Consider the following 25,957-nt stretch of genomic DNA (forward strand, 5'->3'; position numbering starts at 1 on the left):
AACGTCTTACGGCCAGGAAACGGATGAACTAAACAGGGCTCGGAAACATCCTCCTGCCCTGACACAGAGGAGCTGCAGTTGCATAACGCGTTGGCGCTGCCAGCAGCCTTCCCAGCTTAGGCTAATTATATTTTAAGAAGCCCGTGTTTAAGTTTCACGGGATTAAGGGATCCCACGAGCTCTGCATGCAGGCTGAGCTGGTAACTTCGCACACCGGATCGCTCCGGGAGCGCCGCACCTCCGCCGCCCGGCCGTCGCCTGCAGGTCTGCGCCCAGCGGGGAGCTTCGCCCGCTCCTCGGGGCTGCCGGGTCCACAGCAGCAAATCGCCCACGTGGGCGCTCCGGGGCCCCGCCGGCAGCGCCGAGCGCTGACACGACAACCGGGCAACGCGGGGACCGCCGGAGCACCGGGAACGGCGCTGCGCTCCCGTCGGATAACGGCCGTCCGTCACACGCGCGGGCCGCGCGCAGAGCGAGTTCCCGCAAAGCTTCTGCTGCGGGCGGTCATCGCAGAGCCGAAGCCCCGACCCGCACGGCGCTCGGCAAAGCGCTGCCGGCCACCAAACAGAACCGCGCTACACGAGAAAGCACGGCCGGGGCACGGCGACGGCACCCGGAGCGATGGGAGGCGGCGGAGCTCCGAGCCCCTCGGGACGGCCTCACCGAAACGGGAGCCGCGCGGCCCCGAACCGCCCCGCAGCAGCGTAACGGCACCAGGCGGGAGGAGCGGGCGGCGCGGGGAACCGCGCGGATCGGCACCGCCGGGCCGGAGCTCCGCACGGCGCTTCTCGGGGCTCGGAGAGCCGCACACGGCGGCGCCGCCCGCCGAGCCCGGCCCCGGAGCTGAGCCGAGAGAGGCGGATCCCGAACCGCGCGGCCCCGGCCCGGCCGCCCCGCAAAGAATCGAAGGGCGCGGGCGGCCCGTTCCGAGCGCCGGCAGCGCCGCCCCAGCGCCGCCGAAACCCCCGCGCCTCCCGGAGCCCCGCAGCACCCGCGCTCACCTCGCGCCCCCGCGCTTCTCGGCGCCGCTCCGCCCCGCGGCGCCGCCCCTCTCGCACATTCCCGCAGCTCCGCTCCCGGCGCTCCCCGCGGCCCGCACTGCGCACGCTCTCCCCGCGCCTCCCGGCGCTCCCCGCGCGGTCGGACTACTGTTCCCGGCGGTCCTCGCGCGAGCGCCCGCCCCTTCGCCGCCTCCCGCCGGTACCGAGCGGTTCGCGGGTGTCGGTGCCGCCCGGCCGCTCCTGCCGCTCCGCGCCCGCGCCCGCCGCTCGCCCTCCCGCCGCGCCGCGCCGGGCTATGGACTCCGACTCCTGCGCCTCCCCGTTCGCCCCGGAGGTGAGCCGCGTTCCCGGGGGGCGTCTCCCGCCGCCGGTGCCCGCCGCTGCCCGCTTCCCTTTGCCGGCCTGGGGCCATCTTGTGCCGCTCGAGCGCGGAGCGTCCTCGGACCGGGAGCCGGAGTGGGGGCGGTAGGGGGGACGGGAATGGCGGCGGCGGCCGGCGGTGCTTTCCCCCCCCCCCTTCTTCTCTCCGCCTCCCGCTGCGAGGGCGGCCGTGGGGCTGGGAGTGGCGGTCAGGCTGCGGGACCGGGGCCGGGGGTCGCGGGGGGGCGGCGCGGCAGTGCCCGGTGCCGCCGCGGGCGGTGGGGGTGGGGCTTCGCGCGGGGAGCGGCGGCGGCGGGCGGGGCTCCGGGCGGGAGCGGCTCCGGCAACCGCGCTGGAGCGATGGGGGGGGGTTGGGGGGACATGTGGGGCGGCATCGGTACCGGGAGGAAAAGGGGCGCGGGGGGGGCGGCTCCCGGCAGCGCGAGGTCGGCGGGTTCCGGGGAGCGGCTCCGGGGAGAAGCGGTTGCGAGGGGGGGGGGCGGCGGGTACCGGGAGCGGTACCGGGGAGAAGGGACGGGGGGGGGCGGGGCGGCTCCCGGCAGCGGGGAGCGGGGCCTCCCGGCTCTGCGCCCGGCCCGGCCCCGCGGCGGAGGCGGCCGCGCTGACCCCTCCCTCTCTCCCTCCCGCTTCATCCCTTTCTCCCTCCCCCGCAGGACTTCTCCCCCACCTCCCGGAGGCACCGCACCGTGGAAGACTTCAACAAGTTCTGCACCTTTGTCCTGGCCTACGCCGGATACATCCCCTACCCGCAGGAGGTGAGGGCGGCAGCGGGTGGGCGCCTCGGTCCCTGTGCTCCCAGCACCGCCTCGTGCCCTCCTCTGGGCCCGATCCCGGCCGCTCGCTGGGGCTGTGCTGGGCTGGAGTTGCGGCTCGGGATGCGGGAAGGGATCGGGGCTGAACCCGGGTGTGAAGCACAACCCCGGAGGGGGAGGGGTGCGATACCAGCACTGCAGCACCTCCTGTAAGTCAGCTTGGAAATAACCGCTGTCTGATTGCTGTGTGTTTTTCTAGGAAACGCCGCTGAGGAACAGCCCCAGCCCTCCCAACAGCACCGGCGGCACCATTGACAGCGATAGCTGGGACCCCCGCTTCAATGACATCCCCTCCTCGGTTTCCCTTCCTGCCAAGAATAGAAAAAACTTCAGCCAGCTGAAGCGAGCAAAGCCTTACAGTTCCCTGTTCCAGCGGGCAAAGCCCGGCAACTTCCTGCCGGAGCGAAAGCAGATCGATAAAATCAGAAAGAAGAAAAAGCTGAAGAGAAGGGAAACGGAGGTGTCTGCAGAGGAAGACTATGAGGAGAAGCTGCTGGAGCTGGAGGCGGAGGACTCTTACACAGAGACACCGATGAGCCCCTCGTCTGAGGGTGACCCTCAGTCTGTGGCTGAGCACTGCTCAGTCTGGGACTCTGACACGGCCTCCAGCGTCACCTACCCCACAGGGACGGGCGAGCAGGCGGTGGAGATCCAGAGTGTGGGCAAACGAACGGTCATTCGGCAGGGCAAGCAGGTCGTCTTCCGGGACGAGGACGGCACCGGCGATGATGAGGACATCATGGTGGATTCAGGTAGGTGGTTTGGCTGCCGGGGTGGCTTGAGAGATGCCGTGTGGAAGCAACGGTGCTGCCATTGATTTCTAGGACTTGTAGTGCGGGGAGAATTCAGAACCAATTAGTAGGTGTTCTTTGGGGGAGGGCTGAGGTTCTGAACTACTGGGACCTTAAGAGGCAGCTTGGTGTTCTCTCCCAGAATACAGCCTCTTTTGTGCCGTTGAGAGTTGTGTAATCAATGGATATCAAGCTGTTACAATCACAATATAATCAAGAGAGTTAGGCGAAGTGGACAATGATAACAAAAGAGAATAAATGGAAGGCGCTTACCCTTAGGCTGGGCTCACCACAAAACACCAATAGAGGCGATCTCCAGCAGAGATCCTTCCCCACTGGCAGCCAGCTCTCCAATAGGTCTAGGAGGGGTGCAGCCTGGCTCCACCCCTTCCGGCAGCACAGCTGAATTGCCTTCACCTGTGCTCCTCTGGCTGGCTCATGGCTCGCCTCAGGTGATCAATCAGAGGTTCAGGCCGTGACTCAGTAGTTCCCATACAAGAGTATTTTCCCGACAAGAGCTTGCATATTGGTTCCTTGTAGGACCTGGAAAAATCAGCAAAGCACCTGTCTTTGGGAGGCAGGGAGTTAATTTAGATCAGAAGGAAGAGAGTTCCCAGTGCAGCCAAAAGACGCTGGAGAGCCGTCAGGAGATAAAAACGCAACTTGCCGCTTTTCCTTCCAGATGACGACTCCTGGGACCTGGTCACTTGCTTCTGCATGAAGCCTTTTGCCGGGCGGCCGATGATCGAGTGCAACGAGTGCCACACCTGGATCCACCTCTCCTGCGCCAAGATCCGCAAGTCCAACGTCCCAGAGGTCTACATATGCCAGAAGTGCCGGGACTCCAAGTTTGACATTCGCCGCTCGAACCGCTCCCGGACGGGCTCGCGCAGGCGCTTTCTGGACTAAGCGAGGAGGCGCGTGCTGCTGCGCTGCTCGGGCGCCAGGTGAGCCGTGCGAAGCACAGACACCGGCTGGGGGCCGGGCAGAGTCCCCCGAACTGCTGCTCTCAGGCCAAGGGCTGCCCAGCCTGCCTGCGGTACAGGGATGAGGTACCGCCGAGTCGTGGATGGCCGGGGTGGAAGAAGCAGACTGGTCAAAACTGCCGCTAGATACCAATTAGCTCAAGAGACAAATTAAGCTCTCTGGGTTCGGTGGGGTTTTGTCCAGTTACAACTATGAGTTGGACGATGTTTTGGGAATGTATAATATCTTTGCCACGTGTTTTTTCTCATCCCCTTGGGAAACTGCAAACCTTCTCTGTGCTAGAAAACTCATCCTCTGAGGAGGGAGGAGGAGGAGGGAATCTGTGTGAAGAGTCTGAAAAGTAAATGGCCCCGTGTTTTAATTTTAATGTATTATTATACCTGCCCATTTGTCCGTATATATCGATCTTAGATATTCTAAGGCTCTGTAGGAGTGAGTGTGAATGCATACCAACCTCTGCGTGATCTGCCTCCTCTTCCACGGGCCGGGCAGGAGGTGAGTGCAGTGATTTGGCGCTGTGTAATGACAGGACTTCACCCTGCTCTGGGGGAGCGGTGCGTTTAGGGAAAGAAGGCTCCTTTCTTTGGACAGGCAGCGCTGGCAATTAGTTGACATCAGATTTCTTAGAAGTCTCTTAACGGTGATTTTTTGTGACTTTGTTCTGCATGATTGGCTCAAATGTGTTTGGGGGGAAAACCATTTGCTCTGTGTCCTGGCCCTTTGTTAAACTCTAAGGTGCTGTTTTAAGATGACGATTCTCTCTTTTCTCAGCCCAGAATTCAAGCGTGGACTGTAAAAGAGGCTGTAGTAAATGTAGAACCTGGCCAGTCTGGTTCGAGATTTGATCATTTCCATCAGTACTACAGCTGAGTTGACTTTGTATCTGCTGTTTATTTTTTGAGACCAGACTTGTAATCAGAAAACCAAATTCTTTAACCTGTTGGCTGCTAATTACACATAAAAAAAGCCCCACAAGTGCAGGCTATGCAGCTAGCAAGGTGAAGTGTAACAAAGATGCATCTGGTGCTGGGAAGGACAAGAGAGTGCAGGGAGTCCAGGCTTGTTTGCGAGGCCACCAAGATGGAGGCGTTGTCCCTCAGTGACCAAACAGAGCAAGCTGTATGCATTGTGCAACTTAGGTTTATGATTTTGAGACACTTCTCCGAAGTTACACCTGATGAATGTGTTCTCTGTCCCGTGAGATGAGGAGTCATTGGCTGGCACTGGAGCTTATGTGAGACCAGCTGTGCTGCTACGGACGCGTGGCGTCGCTGCAGACAGGGCCGTCAGACCACTGCCTTACCTGAGCGCGGCGCCCTGGTGAGCAGCAGGTCTTCCCACAGCAGTGGGCTGCCCGCCCTGACGCCGAACGCCAGGCTGCCAAAGCTCGGTGCAGGCAGCTCAGCACTGCGGCGCCCCGGGGCTCCGGTGTGGGACACGGGCACGGCCGTGTTGGGATGATGGAGCTGCACGCCGTGCAACTGCTCTTCAGCCTTGGTTCTGCATACAAATCCCACCCCGCCACACCGTAACAACTGACTGTAGGTTCTGAAAACCAGCTCCAGCTTCTGCTAAAACTCAGACCGTGACTGTGGTATGCTGCCTTCCAGAGGCTAAGTGCAGCCGCCGAGGAGTTTGCCAAAGACTTGCCCTTATGGCTGCCTGACTGCTGTTTGCAGCCAGAAATACAACCAAAGTTCTCTAATGCTGCCATTTCACTCTGCAAACAGAAAGGCTTTGGAAGATCCTGGTTGCAAGCTGTGAGGGCTGGACCTGCTCTGAGCACTGGCATCTTTGTGTTTACAGCGTGTCTGCAATTCAACTGGACCTCCTGGAATGTGTTCTGAAGTTTTAAGTGTTAAACGGCCAAGCGAACTGCCTCTTTTTCCCAGAGGTTAAATACTAATCAATGTGACTGACTCTTGTTCTGTTACCTTTTCAGATTTATCCCAATAGATGGTGTCTGACAAGTCCAGCACATTACAGTATCAGCAGAGAGAAAAAAAGTAACATCTCCATTTAGTTCATCACTTTCAGCCATATATGATTATAGTTTAATTCAGAACTTTATTTTTTCATTAAAACTGTTTTAATGAACCATGTTTTTTTTTTAAGTGAAACAAATGAATAATGACTTTGCTTTACTCTGGATTCAAGAGTCTGCTAGTATGATTTACTGGTGTGCAAAACAGTTGTGCTGGGTGGCAGCAAGACTTGGATCACCTTAAAAACTGAGTCTCTGTTGCTTACAGCTTCTGTTTTAATTGTTGGTATAGAGCAACGAACAGAAGTCCCAGAGGAGGCTGCAGCTGTAAGATGGCAGTTTCTCACAGAACAAAGTTGTTGAAAGGAGCAGTTTCTCAAGTAGGGCTATGCTCACAGTCTATTTAAGACTTTGCAATGATTGGCAGAAAATGAAGAAGAGAGGAGGAAGGCTGGAATTTGGTATTCAGCAGGAAAGAAAGCCTGAAGCTGGGGTGTAAGGGAGAGAGGCGGGCAAGGGGCTCCACCGTGTGGACGCAGCTCAGCAGTGCCTGACTTGCAAACCGCAGGGGAGCAAAAATGGAGTTTGCACGTTGACTGCTGTGGAGAAGAGCCTGCTGCGGGAGCTGTGCCTCACGGATGGGAAAAGCCACTGGTAGTGCTTTCACGGAAGGGAAAAAGAGAAGTCTGAATCTTCGGTGGGCTGATATGGCAGGGAAAACAAGCCTTAGTAAACGCTTAGCAAATGAATGGGGTGAGATCTGTGCCAGTAATTTTACTTCAAGAATTATGACATCAAGAGATGAAAATTAAGATTCACCTGTCCTTTGCATGAACTGCTTTACAATTAGACAACGATGGTTCTGATACGGTGGGGGAAGAAAGAATAGAGTGGGAAGGCAGAGGAACTGAGTTTTCTTTGCTAAGCTGTAATGAAAAAGAAAGCATCTGCTTGAATCTAAGCCCTGCCAGGGCGGCTGAGCTGTCCTCAGGTATGAATGCTCGGGGTGACTCGCAGCAGGGGAGGCTGATAAGGCTTTCACAGCACAAGTGGCACCCAGAGCTGCGGCTCCTTGGAGCGGCCATTGGCTGAATCACACTGCGACAGCAGGAGCTGAGGGCTGGCACAGAGGAGCATGGAAAGGAAGACAGGGAAGATGACAAAAAGTAAAACCTTGACCTGCATCTCCAGCTCAGGAATTCCCAGTTTAAAGGCTCAAGATCAGAAGGCCAGCACGCGGTCACGGATCCTCATGAAGGTATTTCAAACCCTATTTCAAACCTTTCGCTCCGCTAGCTCAGTTAGCAAAGGATGCACTCACTCAGGTATCGGGCATTCTGGTTTGCACCCAGAGATGCTCACTACCCTGTTACTGCAAGTATTTAAGTAATTACACAGTAATTACATTACTGCAGTACATCCATGACTCCATTACAGTAAGGATGTACTTCACAGCTCAGAAATGGCCTCTTTTCCAGGTGCTGTAATGCCATAGCTCATCTTCACAGCCTGAACAGGTTTTACATTCACACTGCTGTTTCTCTACGCTTTTAACATAGACAAAAAGTCACTTGAATGACAACAGGAACTGGAGCTCAGGAACTTGTCAGAAAGAAGCATTGTTTTATTGTGCAAACTTTTCAGTGTATTTGCCCTGCTAGTTACAGGAGCATGCTTTTTCTTTTTAATTAGCAGTAAGTGTGCTGGCACTTGGTTGCAGTTGCCACTGCAGAACTCCTACTTCCCAGCACCGCCACATGGAGCAGTTTGTTACATCCCAGTGACACAGAACAACTCTCACTGCTGCCCACTTCAGGCCGACACAAGACACGAAAGAGGCAATTGTGGTGGCATTCCTCGTCCCTTTCAACTAGCAGTGGGTATAAATGACCACAAAAGAGCAGGAAGCAGAATGTAACAAAGGGTGCAGTTAAATTCATAGAACTTGCAACCCTTACGTTAGGGAAGGAGTTTATTTTCAATGCTGCCCAGAAGATGAGAATGGGACATGGGCCAGTGCTCAGCTGAACATAATTTATTGCACATTTTACATTTAGTATCAGAAAAAAAAACAGAACATTGGTCATACGTGAAATAGAGTCCTACACCAGGAACTGGTCGCAACTGAAGAGCCTTGTTTTACTTTTAAAAGTGAACACTTAGTTGTATGAACTCGTGTTGGAGGGAGAAGTTCCTTGCAGCTTACCTCAAATGAGTCTGGTTTTAGAAACTTAATTGTCCTGTTAAATGCCCTCCTGCGTGTCATCTTAAGACCATGACTTGAGCAGAGGATGGCACTCCAGAAAAAGGGGTCAGGTGCACATCAGGAAGTGATTTATGGTAATGCAACAACACACAGCCAAGACCCTTTGTTTCCTGTCTCTCCCATGGAAGCAATGGAAGCTGCCCTAGGATTCACCGATAGCAGAGCTGTGGCTCAGAAACAGCATGATTATTCCTTTTCTCTGTAAGGAAAGCACCACAAAACTCCCACCAAAACTGGCAGCACTGACACACACAGCAATAGCACACGGCTGCCACTTCCACCTGCTGTGTCACAGGAACAGCACCGCCCTTTCTGCTGGTAGATTACCAGCATGGTTTCCATGCAGGACAAATCCAACAAGTTTACCTCACATCTGATGCTGCAGCAGAAGTGGCAGCTGAATTCAGGGTTTTCAGCTCTTTTCCCCATTTTGTGCCTCTCCTCACTTTGGTCTGGTTTTACTCCTATGAACCACGCTCTTTTTTTCCTAGAAATAAGATGAATTGCTGTCCTTCCCCCCCCCGCTCTGCTTTCCTGGTCTCCTGAACACCTTGACAGGAAAATGAATTAATAAGACAATTACACCCAGTGTCCTTGTCTGGTAGAGCAGTGTTTGAAGTGAGCAGCTGAATGGATTCATAGGGAAGAGGTCCGTGTCATTACAAAAAGCAAAGAACTCCGTTCCAAACATACTTGTTCTTAACAAGTGCATTTCAAATACAGAATTAGGGTGGAAAACAATTTCTGCCCTCTTTCCAACGAAAGGATTTACACAGAAAACTCCCAGGAGGTGGCCTTCACAAAGAATTTTCACTCAGGCGTGGAAAAAGGCATGTTACCTACCTCAGTAAGTACATGAAGTAGTAAGAACAAGTCTTCTTTCTTGCTAAGTACAGAAGGCTATGTGAGAATGCACAGACTGGGCCAAATTGCTGCAGGAAAGATTTGGCTGCATGATGGGTGGTGCTCAGAGCCTGCTCACACAACCTCAGCAGAAAGTACTGCACGTTCAGAGTCACATTGCTTTATTGATTACTGAGCCACAATTGAGAAGTATTGCTTTGAAGCCACCTCAGGAAGCAGGTTCTCTCATTTTTGATCCTAACGTGACTGGTAGGCCACCACCTGCTATACAGATAAAAATAAAAATGTCTCTTGTTCAAGCTTGTAGCATCTGGGGGAAGGTTCTGCTGTCTCCACTGACCCAGGTACTGTAACAGACGTGCAGCTCTCATCAGATTTAGCCATCTGCATCGATTCTGTGAGCTGTTGAATGAGAAGAGTAAATGGATACACGCCACTCTCATCACCCTTGCTTGAACTTAAAACTACTGCACCAGGAACAGACAGAAACAATTCTGGCCAGTAATTAAACAGGATTCATTTACAACTGCACTGTACTTATGACAGATCTGTGAACTGGATACGCTCCTCCAATTGGGCCGTGGAAGTGGCCTGGAGTTAACAGGACTGCACCCTGTGGCCAACTGCCCAGGGCTACGTGGTAGCAGCAAAACCCATCAGGAGACAATTCACAAAATCACCTCGATAGGGTGAACATCTTGACACAGATAAAATGCAGATGGGAAAGAAACCTGGTACAGGCCTCTAGCTGCCTTCAGATCAGCCCACAGTGGGCTACCTGGTGCTGGGAATTGCCCAGTAGTGATAACAGCAACTGCTGGAAGCTGCTTTCTTTTAAACTCAGGTTGGATATTTAAGGTCAGGTGGCATCAATTGCTGCAACTGAGCTCCTCAATGACTGGAGACACACCGTAGCCACCCCAGTCCATTTCAGAAACCCCAGCTCTTCCTGAAGGAGGAAGCACAGTAGTCCTTGTTACTTACATTGCTTTGGTATCCTGAGGGCCTCATTGTCAGCTGACATCACTTGGTGCAGAACTCCCCGGAACTGATAAAGCACTTTCAAACTCTTCTCCTCACCCACACAGGGGTCATAGAAACCCGGCAACCCAGCCTTCAAACAGAGAAGGACAGGCTGGGAAACAGCGCACAGAATTTCACTCTTCAATGACTCTTAAAATATCATTAGCACCAGAATAAGGTGTCAAAAAAAGTTTTGTTGCCAATGAGATGAGAAGCTAAGAAGTTATTTCCCCAGTGCCAAGAACGCAGAAAACACCGAACCCAGGAAGTTTCTGATGTACAGCCCCAAAAATCTGTAACACCGTCCTACGCCATAAACACTGAGGCACTGTTTGACATTGGAAATGCCCAGAGAAACAGAAGTTCCTAGAGGTTTGTGATACTTGTATGGAAAGTGGTATCTGTGAATTAACCTGGCACCCTGCGAGGAGAGCATGCAGACTCAGAACGCTGAATCGCACACTCGAGTGTCTCAGTAGTGCTCTGACACCAGCTACATACCTTGGATGCCTCTGTAAGGATGAGCTTGGAGTCCTTCACTAAGCACTGCAAGGGCACAGTCACATCTATTACTTTCACCTTCTCATTCTTCCTGCTGTTGTCATTCACAAACTTCCCATACCAGGCATTCACTACAATCAGACCTGCATTTCAGGAAATGACAAATGCAGTGAGCTGTTTCCCACTGACAGCTGGGCAGACATGGATTAAAAGACCACCCCAGTACCTTCTTTTGCTTTCAGTGATACTTGAATCCACCTTGACTCAACCCACTCTTTTCAAGACAGAGGAATATTTATACCTGGGTGTTTGCTAGCAGTATTTCAGCACTAAGACAGGATGACTTGCCTTCGACATCACGCTGATGTGACAGGCCAAGCAAATGCCACCTCACTTTGGAAGATTCTCATGGTTGTTGCTCATAAGCATTAACACTCAGATTTCCATTATAATCTAAGAGCAAACTGTGCAGATCAGAGATCAGCAGAGCACAGTCTTTCTCCACATGCCTATACACACATTTCTCTTTTGTACAGAGAAGCAGCCAGACTTGCCTACGTCCTGCTGATCATCTTGCAGCCTTTCCTAAGACAATATTTGGTGTCCCTAAGTGCAGACACCAGATGAATCACAATGGAATTTTCCCAATATATGCACAACAGCAATTATGCCATGCTTCATTAAGAGTAGAAATGAAGCAACTGCATTTTGCATTTCTCCCCCTCAGCTACCCAGCCTTTTTATTGCTCCTTCCTCCATCCACATTTATGGAGCAAATAAATGGCATTATCATCTTTACCCATTCTGGCTTCCTCTGCTTCAATTATCCTCCGGACAGACTCTTGCATCAACCTAACCTGTAATAACACAGGGGATAGAGTAAAAATTCAGCACTGTCAGACACTGAGTCCAAAAGAGATAAGCCAAGTAAAACCAGCTTCAAGAGGGATTACTTATGAGAAAGACTTACTGCAGCTTCTGCCTCTTGCTTTTTCTGAAGGATGTCACTGGCAGTACTTTCCCTTTGCTTCTCCAGCTCTCTGGCATAAAGAAGTCAAAAATCACATCAGGTCTACACAACGAATGGGATTCAGCCAAAGTGGCAAACGTTCACTAATTCACCCCAATTATCACTGTCCCACGTTATCACTCTAATGAGCTGGGCTTCAAGGTTCTTCCCCACCCTCCAGGGGATTTCCGTAGCCTTCCAGCAGCATTAACACCATGCCATGGATATCCCAGCCTTTGAACCAGACTCCCAGAAGCACTCCATCAGGACTTCCCAGCTCTGTACTACAAACACAGCCTTGCCAGCTCACCTCTCCTTCTGTGCCCTGAGGTAGGGTTTGATGACTAGCCTGTGCATGGCAAAGTAGACAACCAGGGGTCCCACGGTGGCATAGAATACAGCACTGGGAAGCAGCTGATCTGTTAGGTGGACAGGGAAGAAGTAGGTCTGACTAGCCCTGTTCAACCTGGAAGGAGTGAGAACATGAGGACAGGTCAGAAGAAATGCAGAGTCCAGCGTTCTTGATTAAGTACACAAGGTAGAGATGATTAAGTCATCCCAAAAACACGAGGAGCAGAACTGTGAACTTTGGAAGAACGTTAATTTTTGAGAAGTCTCGACAGCAACATCTCGGCAGTTTCTGCATCCCAGCCGCCCTCTGCCGGCACCAACTCAGAAGTGCAGCACAGAACACGAAGCCTCAGAAGTTGGGCATCTCTGGGAACTGCCATATTAACAAAGCATCCTCACTGACTCAACGATGGCAATTCACCAACTGAAGCACGTGAGCACGCACAGCGTTTCACAAATGGAATGCAATTAAATACATTTCTTTAATATTTTTTGAATTCTTTCACCCTCTTACTCATAATAGCCCAAACTTAAAGCTGTACTTTCAGAGTATTTTGATGCATACACACAGTAGCCCTGTAAGAGGTGGTTCAGGCTCAGAATAACACAAGCAGAAGGCACGTTTTGCTTCAATAGGCACAACCTGCCTTACAGATGAGGGCAGCTGCAAACCCTTACACTGGAATATCAACATACCTGCTTTGCTCTAAGATAGGAACCCCCTCACCTGAATTTTTGAAATACAATAATGTAAGTTATGATTGGCCTCTACACTCTACAGTTATGATCTTTAACTGACTTGATTTTCAAAGACACTCCTTGGGGAACACCAACGCTGACGGTGGCTCCTAGGATGCTGTGTCTGGAAATCTTCCTCTCTGCTCCATACTCCACAATGGTCCCAAAGAACCCTGCCCTAGAATGAGAGAACAGATACTGCTAAGACTCAGAAGACTTCAATTTTTTTTTCCCCCCATCGCTGAATTCTCTTCATGTAATTCCCCAACAAGTAAAACACACAACAAATACGTTTGTGTGGGGCAGATGCTGGCTGTCAGAAGATTCATGGTGCATCTCCAAGATGAGAGCAGCCCTTTCAGTTAGTAAACCAGTTAACAGATTACAGAGGCAACAAGCATGTATTTTACATTCTACTTAACTGGAGAGACACACAAAGCTAAGCCTCCAAGAGGCTCACTTCAGTCATTAACAGATATAATTAAAGAGAAGCAGGTTCCTAAAGAATACAGAAGCGCTCAATTTATGTGGAACCCAGAAATCTACAACAGCAGGAGGTAACAGATTGAGCAGTGTGAATTCCCACCTGACACTTACTTTAGAGAGCCTTTTATCCGCGTCTGATCCTCATCCTGAAACTTATGCTGATAACTGACCATCATGAAGGAATGGGGGATTCCCAGCTGAAATACAACAGCAGAAGCTGAGGCTTCTCCCTCCCAGAACGGCACCAACATCCCCTGCACACAGCAACAGGAATCTCACCTGCAGCGCCACAGTGAAGTGGCTGGTTTTCGTGTCCCGGACAACGCTGGTGTTCATGGCTGACTGGAGGCCCCACCGCCACTGCAGGTACCCCATCGTGTTCCTGTCAAGGTTGCGGGCCAGAACTGTGGTGAGACCTGGGCGGACCCCACGGGACGAGAACTGCAGAGCACAGTTGGTAGTGATGAAGCTAGAAGAAACAAGCAAAGCCTCCTCAGGATGTAGAGCAGACTCCCTTAAGCTAGGGGTATTAAAATAAAAGACACTAACGAACGGAATAGATGCATTTCAATTAGCACTGAAGCATTACGTAAAGGCTAGAGAAGAGAAACCTTTTGCAGAGCAGAAAACAAATCTAAAATTAACAGGAAAATGAATTTAAGAAGGTTAATATTCCACACTGAGGAACCAAACATCAATTTTAGACTATTTACCATCTTGGCGTAAGATTACGGAATATCTTCAGACCAAAGAGAGGCCCCTGAAGGTCTCCTGCTCCAAACTCCAACTGTTGAAATGCACAGAGATAAGCAGTTAGAATATAGGCTTTGTCAAGAGACAGAGTACTTTACAAGCATTGTTTTAATTCAGAAGTGCTTAAAATATCTGAATCAAGTTCGCCACTTATTTTAATATCCACTCCTTTCTGCTAATTTCTCACTGAGAATAACAAGTGTTTCTCTGAGCAAGGCTGTCACGAGCAGAGGAAAGCAGTTTCTGTAGCCCTACAGGCAATAGGCACATATAGGAAAACACAGCCTTTGGGAAGGACCCAAGAAACAACAGGTAACATTCTATCAGCACAAGCCAAGCACATCATGCATGGCCAAAAATGGGAAGAAAAGAAATGAAGGAAAACTTTGGACTTGGGAAACAGGATGTACCAAGTATTATTCTACTATCCAACACAGCGTGTTTGCTTTAGTATCACTCTACAAATACTGCTACCACCTAAATCTCCAGGAGCTCTCTTCATAGGGCATTCAAGAAATTATGTCAGCACTGCTATCCCTATCTTCTAAAATGGAAGCACACAGGGGTGAAAAAAAGCTGAAGAGAAAATAGTCTAGATAGCTAACGCAAGCAGCCTGAAACAAATTGGGTACAATACATCACATCCAGCATTCTTACCTCTCCCCATCCCTTGGCAGATGTCACTCGTCTAAAAGCAAGATTAATTGATCCACCTCCGTTCCCATTCTGGGTAGAAAGGTTACCAGACAGTATTGCTGTGTCTGTGGAAGTCAGTGGTGCCTGAGAAAAAGAATACACTGCTACTAAAACGATCCTGATTCACATACATAACGCCTATTCTAAAAGGACACAGCCAAAACTGCAGATGACAGCAGAGACTGTGAGCACCGTGAGACAAGTATCAGCACAGCTGCATTCCTATCATCCACTTAACCCAGGTGTTTGAGGCAGGCACACCCATATTAAGTTTTGTAGTGAGAACACAGCAAAATGTGAAATAAGTTTTACAGCAGCAGCTGCTTGTGACAGCTTTAATGAACTGCTAAGTCCCAATATTGAGCTGTAGTTCCTTCTATTCTCACTAGTAGACTCAATTTCTCCAACTGTTTGGAACAAAGGGAACATCTGCCCTTTGTTTCCTGCCTATGTCCTCAAAATTGGATGATATGTTTTCATATACAAAGCGTCCTGCAATCACAGAGCACTAGATACCCACTTTGAATCACAATTCAGCCTCCCTGCTAGCAGGGAGCATTGCAGCATACAGACAAGCCATCAGATTCTGCCCTGTGCTCACACAAACGCGTGCCACACATTCAACACAGCCCTGCTGGAACCCAGTCTCCTCCCACTCGCCCTGGTTAATGGATCTTCCTGTAAAGAAGGAGGAGACCTGAGCAGTTTCCAGGTTCTGCTGCTTGCCCTGTAGTGCCTCATGTTCTCAGACCCTGACCAAGCCGGCCACGGCGCCTGCCCTCCTTACCTCAATGGACTGGGATATGTGCATTTTGTTTATTTCAATCTGGGGAAAGCTGCTCCCTTGCACATCTTCATATTCTTCATCATAACGATCAAAGAGGTCCGTAGCATCTATTCCAACACTGATGGTTCCCTAAGGATGAAGTGAAACAAGCTATTGCAAGGTATTAACAAACACCCAGCTTACCGAGGCTACATGGCTAAAGCACCCTCACGCATACATTGCTGGTTTAAAGACTGCTTTTCAGAATTTTCTTCTTCTGCAATTACATTCTCCATTCTAAACAGCTTGTTTTTTTTTTTTTTTTAAACAAACACTACAACACTTTTTTCCCCAGGAGGAACCAACTTGGAACATTAGCAAGAGTGGGGATGTTTGAAAAGAGCACCATCAGTTTTCTGTCTGGGTCACACAGCTACGAGGGGCTCTGATTCCCCACAGACCTCCTGCACAGCACCACCTCAAAATGGGCAATAACCATCTGCAGTAACAGAACCTCTGTGCACACAGGATTAACAACAGGCAGTTTGAACAAACGCAACTCAGGGTAGGTGTAAAAACATCCTGACAGCGGAATACAGACAGACTGAAATAAGAATTTGTTGTAAGTAGGAATTTTTCCATGCTCACTCCATTCTAATAGAATTCTGAACCTTAGATTGCAGAGTTTGATAGGATTCGAACTGCCAACCACGTATCTGCTGTGAAGATTCCTGCTGTTTATTTTCTGATTGCTTGCACAACAAAAAACCAGCATACTTTAACACAGAAAGGTGGGATTATTTCCAGAACTCTGGAATAAGGGCTGAATCCTAATTTTTATTTTCTTTATTTTTTTTTTTACATTTTTGGAAGGCTGCTGAATTTTAAATCAATTACACTTATTTCCTGTTTAAAGAAACAGGAATGGCAAATTACTACCATTCATGCAGAAGATTACTTCTCAGGAATGACCTCCAACACCACTTCAAGGAGTCCAAGGAGCCTGCTCTCCAAAGGTAAAACTCCTTCAGCTGCAGCCTCTCCTTGCTGCGCAGTTCCTTGACAAGGCCAACCTAACAGTGGAGCAAAGCAAGGCTGCCAAGTGCCTCAGAAGCTGCAAACCCTGCACTGCTGCTCCAGATGCCTACAAAGCACACTGAGAAGAGCCAAAGAAAGCAAGAAGGGCCAGCCTGACTCCATGAGAGTCCAATCACTGCACTGCAGACTGACTGACCAAACATTTAAACACAGGCGAACGCACACCACAACAGAACCACTCCTCTCTTTTCTTGATGCTGTTCACTTCAGAAATATACAAGCCCAGGATCTTTCACAGCAGCTGCACAACAAGGTTTTTTGCTCGGTGCTGCATTCAGCACAGAACCTCTGCAAGACTGCAACTCTGAATTACTAATTTAGAGTAATTTAAACAAAGGTTCTCAAACTAAATAGTAGCCACGTTGAATTTGAATGAAATCTTGCAACTTCCTTTTTCACAACTATGAACTGCAAAACACTCCTCTCAGTGAAAATGGAGAAGTCAAAAGGAAAACACCTGAATCTATGCATGAAAATCTACAAAACCAATTCAGATGAAAGCAGCACCTCAGCTGCCCCTACCCCTGCCCTCTGCAGCAGGATTTCTGTTCAGTCGCCTTTTGGTGAAGGGAGCAGCAGACTCCACGAGGTATTTTCCCTCCTGCCAAACAGGTGAAGTCACCTTCAGAGACCTATAGGTCCTGGCAAGGAAATTGGCTCGTGCACGAGCACCGGAAAAGCAGCAGATGGCAATGTTAAAAATATTCCCAGAGAACGACAGCACCCCCTGCGGCACCGGATCATAGAGAGGAGCACTGCTCCGCACAGCCTCCCGTCAGCCACCTGCTCAGGCCATTGAAAAAAAGGAAAAGCCTTCCCCAAGTGAGAGCAGCAGGGAGAGGCTGCAAAGCTGTGCTCAGAGGTCGGCTGCACACACGGCAAGCAACGCGCCGAGCCGTGCAGCACGCAGCAGGAGGTCGTGATGCGCTTCAGGACCATCAGAACTCTGATCCAACAGCACCTTTTGAAGTCACCTACATTTAACATCCCTGCAAACATGAAACAGTTGTTCATGATGAAATTAATAGATGTGCCAGAGAAGAATATATCCTTCCTCCTCTTTTTTCCTGGAAGAGCACCTTCCTTCTGGAAGCGACACGCGGAACCTGGCTGGGCCCTGAGGAATCTGCATTTCTTAGGCAGCAGGAAGATAATGGGACTCACTGCTCCAAATGGGAAGCAGTTCTCAAATCAAGTAATGAACTTTTCAACCCTTCCGCACAGCTTCGAAAACAAAAACAAAACTCTAAAAGCAAATAATAGGCTCAATTTGAAACCTGCCAAATTGCCTACATCTGGTTATTGCTCAACATTTCTGGTTAAAATGCTTTACTTCGCTGAAACCATTTTATAGAACTGACAAAATGTTTGAGATTTTAAGATAACTTGTGTTCATGTATGAAGTGATCACAGCTGTGCTACCTAATTCCACAGGAACATTGCCTGGAGAGACATTTCTATAGGCTGCCAATCAGCAGTTGCTGTAAGCACCCAGATGGCTAATTTTATCACAGGACACAGAGACCAATGCTTGCAATACAGATACTTTTTTTACTGCTCACAGACACAGTGAAATACCCAGATAAAGCGCTGAACAGAAGTCACAGTGAAGCACTATAGAGATAACCATGACCCTCTGTGCCAGTGTCCTCCTGACCACAACCACTCTCATCTCCAGTAGAGACATTTGGACTTACCCTGTTTTGTGGCACCCAGAAATCCTTTCCTGGATACAGTACGTGAACAGCAGATATTTACATATCACCTTATGCTTAGTCACCCTTTCAGAACAAATAAGTTCCTAATATCTGTACGACTCACAACAGCTTGGTGATCTGCATTACTCAATTTGCTCTAATACCAGCACAGATTCAAAGTCTGTACCAAGGAATACCTCAAAACATTACAGGTCTTCTCAGATGGATATTTTTCTGATTCAGTTCTAAACTCACACTTCTGTCCCCTATGAAAACACAGTGACTATAATGACTATAAAGACCAGAGCAACCTTCCAAACCAGCTCTAGTAGCAATTACTCAACCAGCAATCTCTTTGTTGGGTTACACGAGCTATGCTGCAATACTGTAAAGGCCCAGGCATGAAGCCAGCGACAGAGAACCTCTTCAAGGACATCAGAACAGTACCACCACCCGTGCTTCGGATGCAGGATCTTTGTACTTCCACCAAGCATTTGCAAGCCAAACAAAATTCAGCGTCTCACTACAGTTTTGTTTGAAGACAAAGGAAGTTTATTTACCTATGTAGATGTCTGCACAGCTACCTCGGGGCTGAGAGAGGAAGATTAAGGCTCCCCACCATGGAGCATTTCTACCCTGCATGGAAGGAAAAGGCTTCCAACAGAGGTTTCAAAAAAAATAGGCACAAAATGGTTTCTGACAGTTTAAGAAGAAAGGAGAAGGATACAGACAAGAGGAAGACTAAAGTGCAAGTATACGAGGTGAGTGCCAATGCAACTCTTTGATAGTATTGCTCACTGCATGAATCAGAAAAATCTTGGTTCTCAACAAGCTTCAAAACCTCAGTCGGGGCAATCCTGACAAAGGCTCAGGTTGCCTGCACATTTATCAAGCCAAGAGCCTGCTAGGCCATTAGCATTGCAACCTACTGGAGTATTCCAGTCACAGCAGGTGACAGATGTCAGTCATCATTTCCACATCTCCCTGCCATCCCCATGTTACAATGAGAACATCATCCTTAACACAGATCATTCCTAAACAGCCAAGATTAAGCAGCGAGGTGGGTCATTTAGGGTCGATTTATTGCTGCTCAAGCAGATAGAGATGAGGATGGAATGCTCAATGATTATCCTTTTAAGAACATGATGTAGCTTTCTTTAAGCAGGACTAACTGTGAAGCAGGCAAGACCCCAATCTTGTTCATGCTGATTTTGCTCACTGCACTGCAAGCACTCTGTAGTGAGAGGGAACAGTTATCTATCCAGCTGGTTTAGTAACTGCCTCATATTTTTTCTTTTCAAGGCTGCATCTGAATCTCTCTCCACATTGCTGTGACACTAGAGCAATATTAAAGGGAAAAATTGTCAGGTTACTGCAAGGAGTTACATTTTATTTGGAATATTTGGATAGAATTCAAAACAACTTCAGAGTTAGGAATGCTCTCCTAAAAGCATTGAAAGATACTTTTGCTCTCTGATGTTTAAACAGAAAAAAAAAAAAATGGAAAAAATAATCTCAAAGATTTAGTTGTTTTCCCTACATTTTCCAGATAAACTGCACAAAGAGCAGCTCATTAACTATGAATACCTAAGGAGTTATTTACTATAACCCTTCATTGAGGCTCATCACCCTTGCATTCCTAAACACTTAAGAATTCAGTGTTGAGACTGGCATGAAGTCTTTGCTCACCTTTGGATTAGTTCTCTGCTGCAGTCTTCTCTCTTCCCTCTCTCTCTGCAAACGCTCAAACTCCTCCCTGATTTCAGCTGGAGTTCTCTTCCTTTCCACAACCTGCTCAAAAAGAAATTGAAATACTGGTTGTTTCACTGCTGATGGAACAGAGGTCTGCTGACACTCAAACAGGCTGCGCCCACTGCTCTGTTTCCCTACACATTTCAGGGAGTTAGAGCTTTAAAGAGGCATGGCTCTAATTAAGGACAGAAAAAGTACTGGATTTAGATTTAGTTCAGATGAAAAAGATGAGATGAAATGGGGATATTGATGCATTTGTCCCAGCCAAACATGTTGCCTGCTATGATAATATCCTAGCAGGGAACTCTAAATGACATGTTTTTTGTTCTCTGGTAAAAAACATCACCAACAAAAAGCAAGTACTCTGAAAACCCACCATGTTGCTCCAGAGCTGGAGGTAGGGAGAGGAAAATAAAAGAAACAAAACAAGAATACTTCCTATCAGTGTAATGTTACAATGGGATGGAGACTACTGCAACAATAGTGGGGTGGCAAAGTCTTTGGCTACAGCAAATGAGAAGAAGCCCAAATGCAGCCACAGATACAGAAATGAGGGGAAAGAGCTGCTTACCTTTGGAAGGCCTCAGGTACACAGGGATCTCCAGCAAGAGAACCCCTCACCTCCACAGCCAACCCTGAAATGGATCCTGGCTCCACCCCTCACTCAGGTGCACTGCATGTACCTGAGCTCTGTAGGATTGGCCCTACCTTCCTACCACATGCTCCATCACTGCTGCAGACTGCGTCCTGCATTTCTGCTACAAGCAGACAAGTTGTTTTTTTATTTTATTTTATACCTTCAAGGTGTCAGTGCAGCTCAATACAGCAAGAAATTCAGACAAACTTGGATTCAACCAATCCCACCAGCCATAAAGTACGGAATTTCTCTCACCTCCCATCCTTCCATCTCCAGTCCTCTCCTCCCATATATGTCATAGATGGCCCTGGTCTGTGGATCACTAAGCACTGCAATTACAATCAAAGAAGAATGATAACTTGGTCTTCTTAAATCACAGGCCAACAAAACTGCGTTACTTAGAATTCAGGCAGATTCTGGAAACTCGTTCTACAGAGAAATAAGGGAGACATTGACAAGACCGCTTATAATACATAGGAGGTAAGAACCAGGACTCCATATTTTCTTCATTGCAAACTTACAATACAACACTCCTCTGATTTACAGGACAGAAAAAGGAAACAAAGCACTACTAAGTATCAGCAATATTATAGCAATACAATGTGACAATATTTATTTGTACTTTAAAGAGCACAAAGACAAACCCTGCCTAAAAAGCCCCTAGGAAGTTCTGGCAAACTTAAAGACTTCTGCTGACCTTCATAAGCTTGGTGAACCAGGTTAAACAGCCGCTCAGCCTGCAGCTTCAGCTCTGGGTCTCTGTGCTTGTCTGGGTGGTACAGCATGCACAGCCGGCGGTAGGCAGCTTTTAACTCTTCCTGAGAGGCCTATGAAAAGCAATGCAAATGAATTAAAATACAACTAAGGATAACAAAAAGAAAAAAGGACCATTTTCAAGATCAGCCTTAAAAGAGAAATCTAACAGCCACTACATCCCATTACTTACATAAGTTTAAGAACAGACCTACGCTTCACAGTAGGACACAGCTGCCATATAAGTCAACAAAGCATTCAGCTATGCAATCTGTGCTTTCTAAGTTATTTATAAGGTAGGCAACGCTAAAATGGGATGAAAAGTACCATGATAATAATGGGGAGGCAAAGTCTTCAGCTACAGCAAACAAGAATAAGCACAAATACAGAAGCAAAAGAAAAGAGCTGCTTACCTTCAGAAGGCCTCACATACACAAGAAACTGCAGCAAGAGATGCTCTCACCTCCACAGCCAACCCTTAAATGAGCGCTGGGAAGGGGAGGATCCTGGCTCCACCCCTTCCTGTTGCTCAGGCACACTGCATGCACCTGGGCTCCCCTGGCTGGCCCTGCCTTCCCACCAGGTGCTTCATCTCTGCTTCAGGCCATGAGCCAGCATTTCATGTTACAGCAATCGCTTCACCGCTCCCTAGCACTTCTGTTCCTGTACAACAAGGATGCTCCACTGTGCTGTGAGAATAGGAGGCACTTCACCTCCCTCAAAAATTCACTCAGCTGCCACAGATGGATGAACAGAACAGTAAGTCACTGAACGCATCAACAAAACAAACGCGTCCTTCAGCATGAAGAATTTTAGGTGGCACCTGGCCTCATTCCAAAGACAGAGATTTTGGATGGCTCTTTCGGAATCAATGGAATAACAGAGCGGACGCCTTCCTTTATCGCTCCCAGGAGACAATCACAGGGCAGAATCGCCTTCAGAGCAGGGGAGACTCGGCAGCCTCCCCTTTCTCACTTCATTCCTTGTATTTCAGCACTATTTATCCCTCAAAGGGTGAGCAGAATGTGCAGTTTCTTTTGCATCTCAAAGCTAGAGGTTTGTTCCATCTCGACAGTCTAGAGTAGATGATGTCTCTGCATTTGTACTTAATGTTACATTTCTGAAGTGATACGGCAGAAGTAGACCTGATGAATTTGCTACCACCAGGACAGCAAGGCAGATACAGAACAGCTGCCTTCTTTTTACTGTGTGCTTCCTCAGACATTGAATTTAAACTAAATTGAGAAGAGAGAGCTCTAAAATGACATTCCTTAATCAAATTAATGATAAATGGTTTAATGTGCTATTGATTACATAATAGAAATGAGCAATTTCATTTTTTGTAAATGCCACGTTCAATACAAGGTTAGATTGGGCCTTTCATCATCTCTGAATAGATTGGGTCACCGGTTCAATATTTCATGAGAGATAACCTCTTAGGAACCACTGAAGAAATACTGACATCATTTCAAATTGCAATGAGATACATAAGTCAGTAATAACCATATGTAAGTTGCATTTTTATTACCAAAATTCTAGACAAAATTAAGATGTGTGTCACTTCCTTGTTTGGGCTTAAATGCCTTAATTTAGTGTTTCACACTTGCCACGTTTTTACTGGATTGAAATCCATAGAAGATTAAGCATACAGACACACTGGAGATGTGTTGCTCAGTAGCTTGTTCTCCTTACCATGGCTGCAAAGCTCAGTTGTTAACCATTACGCTGAGCCCAGCCGCCCCAGCACACAAAACTGGCTCAGCATTCAGCAGTGTTGCCTCGTTGCATACCACTGCCATGCAGGACAGCACTACAGAACTTAATTAGCAAGGAGATAATTAACAACGTAACTACCCTCATCTGGAATTACTCTCTCAAAGATCCTTTTAGCTCGGCTTCAGTTCCCTGCTGTACTCAACTTGAATTTTTGTTATCCGTTGCAGTGCTGAAAGTCTGGCCAAGTTAACCTTTAAGCCTTCCCTGTTCATCCCCAGGCAGTCACAGCGCCTGCACGCTTCCTACCTCACTCTTTTAACCTTTGCATCTGCACCTCGATGGCATTTGGGAGTGTGATTTACAAGGCTATTGGCTGATGTAACAGTATGACCCACAGACTCTTAACCGTGCTCGTGTCTGAGCTGCACAACACTCTTCAAAAAAGAACGTTTTTCTCTTCTGCACAATATTGGAAAGCTCTGTGTAAAGTTACAGTCAGAGATTGTTTCCTTCAGAAACAAGAAAGGCTTCCATAAAGAAGACACAGAAGGCCACCCCCATGGCCAGAAGCACTGACGTCAATTCCCAAACTAATATTTTCAGAACCACAGGAATGAAATTGCTTCTATGTCTCAAACTCCTACCATTCAAGGCAGCAGTAGCTCAATAAAAGCTTTCTTCATCTCTGAATGTTAACTGTTAGGGCTGAAGGGTCCGAGCAGCGTGGTCTGATTGTGCGCACACTGCCGTGGTGAACCTGCCTGCAGCTCAGCACAGCACACACGTTCTGACCTCCTGCAACTCGACCAGTTATTGCTGGCACTGCGCGCCGGCTAACAAGGGGCTGCACCTCGGAAAGGAAACCGGAGAGCACTGACAGCCTTTTATTTTTTTAATGTGAGCACATACGGTTCACACAGCCCTGATTCGAACCAGAATGAAGAACAAGAAAGGCACAGAAGGTCCATGCACACAGAGGAGGGTCTACAATCACGCTGTCACGAACCCCAGGGTTCTCCCATCCATTCAAACGCGCTGCTTTTAGCACAGCGTTACCTCGCCGCTCCATCTCACGCTCAGCCCCGGGCGCTGCCAGCACAGCGAGCGGCTCCGAGGGCTGCTTTTGTACCAAAACGAAGGATCCCCCCTCCATCGAACCCCGGACGCCCCTCGGTGCCACCCCCATCTAAGCCCCGCACGAGGCCGCGCTCCCCGCCCCGCCCCGCCATCCGATCACCGCCGCCCGCTGGGGTCGCTCTCAGCCGCCCGGGCCGCATCGCGGCCCGCCCCAGAGGCGAGGTCGGGCACGGGGGGTCGCGGCTCCCTCGCGACGCCGCGCGGCCCGGCCTCCGCGCTCACCTCTCGCCGCACGTTGAGCAGCGCGTAGTAGTCCTCGTTGTCCGGCGCCTCTTCGCCCAAGGCCGCCGCCATCTTCCCGACCTCTCACCCCGCGCCGGGCGGAGCGATGCGCCGCGCCGTCCGGACAGCGCCCCCTGCGGCCCGGAGGAGCCCGACTACTGCGCGTGCGCGCGGGGCCGCGTGCCGGCCGGGCCGAGTGCGCAGGCGCGGGCGGGCCCCGCCCCGGGAGCCGTGAAGCGCGGCGCGCGGCGGCGGGCGCGGATCCCGCGGTGAGTGCTCGGCCCGGTGCGCGGCCCGGTGCCCGCCGGGCGCCTCTCTCCTCGCGGTTCCCTCGTGCGTCGCGGTTCGGTCTCCGCTCCGGGGTGCGCCGCGAGGCGGGAGCGGCGCTCCGGGATCCGGCGAGGTGCCGTCCGTTGGCGGCCGCGGGTTGGCGGGGCGCGGCGTCCGCTCTCGGCGGGGCCGGGCCCGGGCTCGAGCACCGACGGGGAGCGGCGGAGCAGTTCGGCGGCGGCGCGACCCGCGGCCGGGCGCTGCGTTCCGCGCGGGGAGGGGGGCGGTGCCGCTCCGTGCGGGAGCTGCGTGGTCCCGCAGCGCTTCTGTGCTCGGACGGAGCTCCGGGGCGCCCCTCGTAGCCCCGCCGTGCTCTGACGGGAAACTGGGTCTGCTTTTCCTTCCTGAACTGCGGCTGGCCCGGGTCGAATCGCGTTCCGTTCCCGTGTAGGCTCGGCACGGAGGCGGGTCGGCTGCCCGCCTGTTGGAAGCGTTTTTCCCACGTGGTTTCAAAGACTGAAGATGCAGGGACCGCTCCGGTTCCCGGGATGCGAATTGCCCCGGTCTGTAGCCGGGCGGTTCGGGTCCGGTCCGTGCTACGCTGTTTCGAATGCCGCGTGGGAACGGCGTGGCTCGTAGGGATATCGGCGGCAGCGTGACTGGGAATCCTTGCCCTTGCTGGGCCGACCTGACGTGTTCCTGAACGACGCTGCTGCCCGCTGCCAGCTCTGCCGTTGCTTTGTGTGCATCACGGATGATTCAGGGGCAATTTCTGGGAACGGTCCACAGATGTCACATCTTGGCAGGGAAGCATGGGAAGAGAGCAATAAGACTTTAGTGAGCTTAATATGAACTGTGCTTTCTAAGCATCTGGAGACTTCTCTTTAGAACATTAAGGTAAATGGAGGGAAAGTAACTGCTGTAGGAAAAGGATACAAAGGTTACTTTGGAAGGGGAAAAAAGGTATTTATTGAGCTTTTCCGAGTTGCCGAATTCTGGCTCTGGGTGTGGAGTCTCTTGTCCACACTGCTCTGCAGGACGCTGGCGGTGCCCAGGAAGGCATCGTGGTGCTCTGTGGGGTGCAGCCTTTGTGATGAGAGCTGCAGATGCGAAGAGTAAGATGTGGGGTTTAGCAGCTCCTGTGTTCTCAGGTGGCTGCAGCTTCTGCCTGGTGCGCTGCTGTTGGAAGCTGTGAGCAGCCTCACTGGTTTCTTCTTAGGTCACAACCTAAGGGCACGTTTCCCCCTCACACAGAACTGCTCTTTT

The 25,957-nt window shown here is 50.0% G+C and overlaps 2 protein-coding genes across 2 annotated transcripts; one reads left to right on the top strand and one right to left on the bottom strand.

The window, feature by feature from the left end:
• Window positions 1–1,296: 1,296 nt before the first annotated feature.
• PHF13 (PHD finger protein 13) lies at window positions 1,297–3,894 on the top strand (the record flags this gene model as incomplete). The annotated part of the gene is made up of 4 exons (XM_079545372.1): window positions 1,297–1,335; window positions 2,036–2,137; window positions 2,394–2,946; window positions 3,668–3,894. 4 exons carry the CDS (start codon window positions 1,297–1,299, stop codon window positions 3,892–3,894), a joined length of 921 nt encoding a protein of 306 aa, XP_079401498.1.
• Window positions 3,895–9,462: 5,568 nt separating this feature from the next.
• Window positions 9,463–24,493, bottom strand: DNAJC11 (DnaJ heat shock protein family (Hsp40) member C11; the record flags this gene model as incomplete). The annotated part of the gene is made up of 16 exons (XM_079545436.1): window positions 9,463–9,488; window positions 10,071–10,200; window positions 10,611–10,753; window positions 11,410–11,467; window positions 11,581–11,650; window positions 11,930–12,085; window positions 12,770–12,886; window positions 13,306–13,391; window positions 13,474–13,663; window positions 13,908–13,981; window positions 14,605–14,727; window positions 15,431–15,559; window positions 19,894–19,995; window positions 20,849–20,922; window positions 21,291–21,420; window positions 24,422–24,493. 16 exons carry the CDS (start codon window positions 24,491–24,493, stop codon window positions 9,463–9,465), a joined length of 1,680 nt encoding a protein of 559 aa, XP_079401562.1.
• Between the last annotated feature and the right edge of the window lie 1,464 nt (window positions 24,494–25,957).

The sequence above is a fragment of the Tetrao urogallus genome, assembly GCF_951394365.1.
Source record: "Tetrao urogallus genome assembly, chromosome: 21".
Classification (NCBI taxonomy): Eukaryota; Metazoa; Chordata; class Aves; order Galliformes; family Phasianidae; genus Tetrao; species Tetrao urogallus.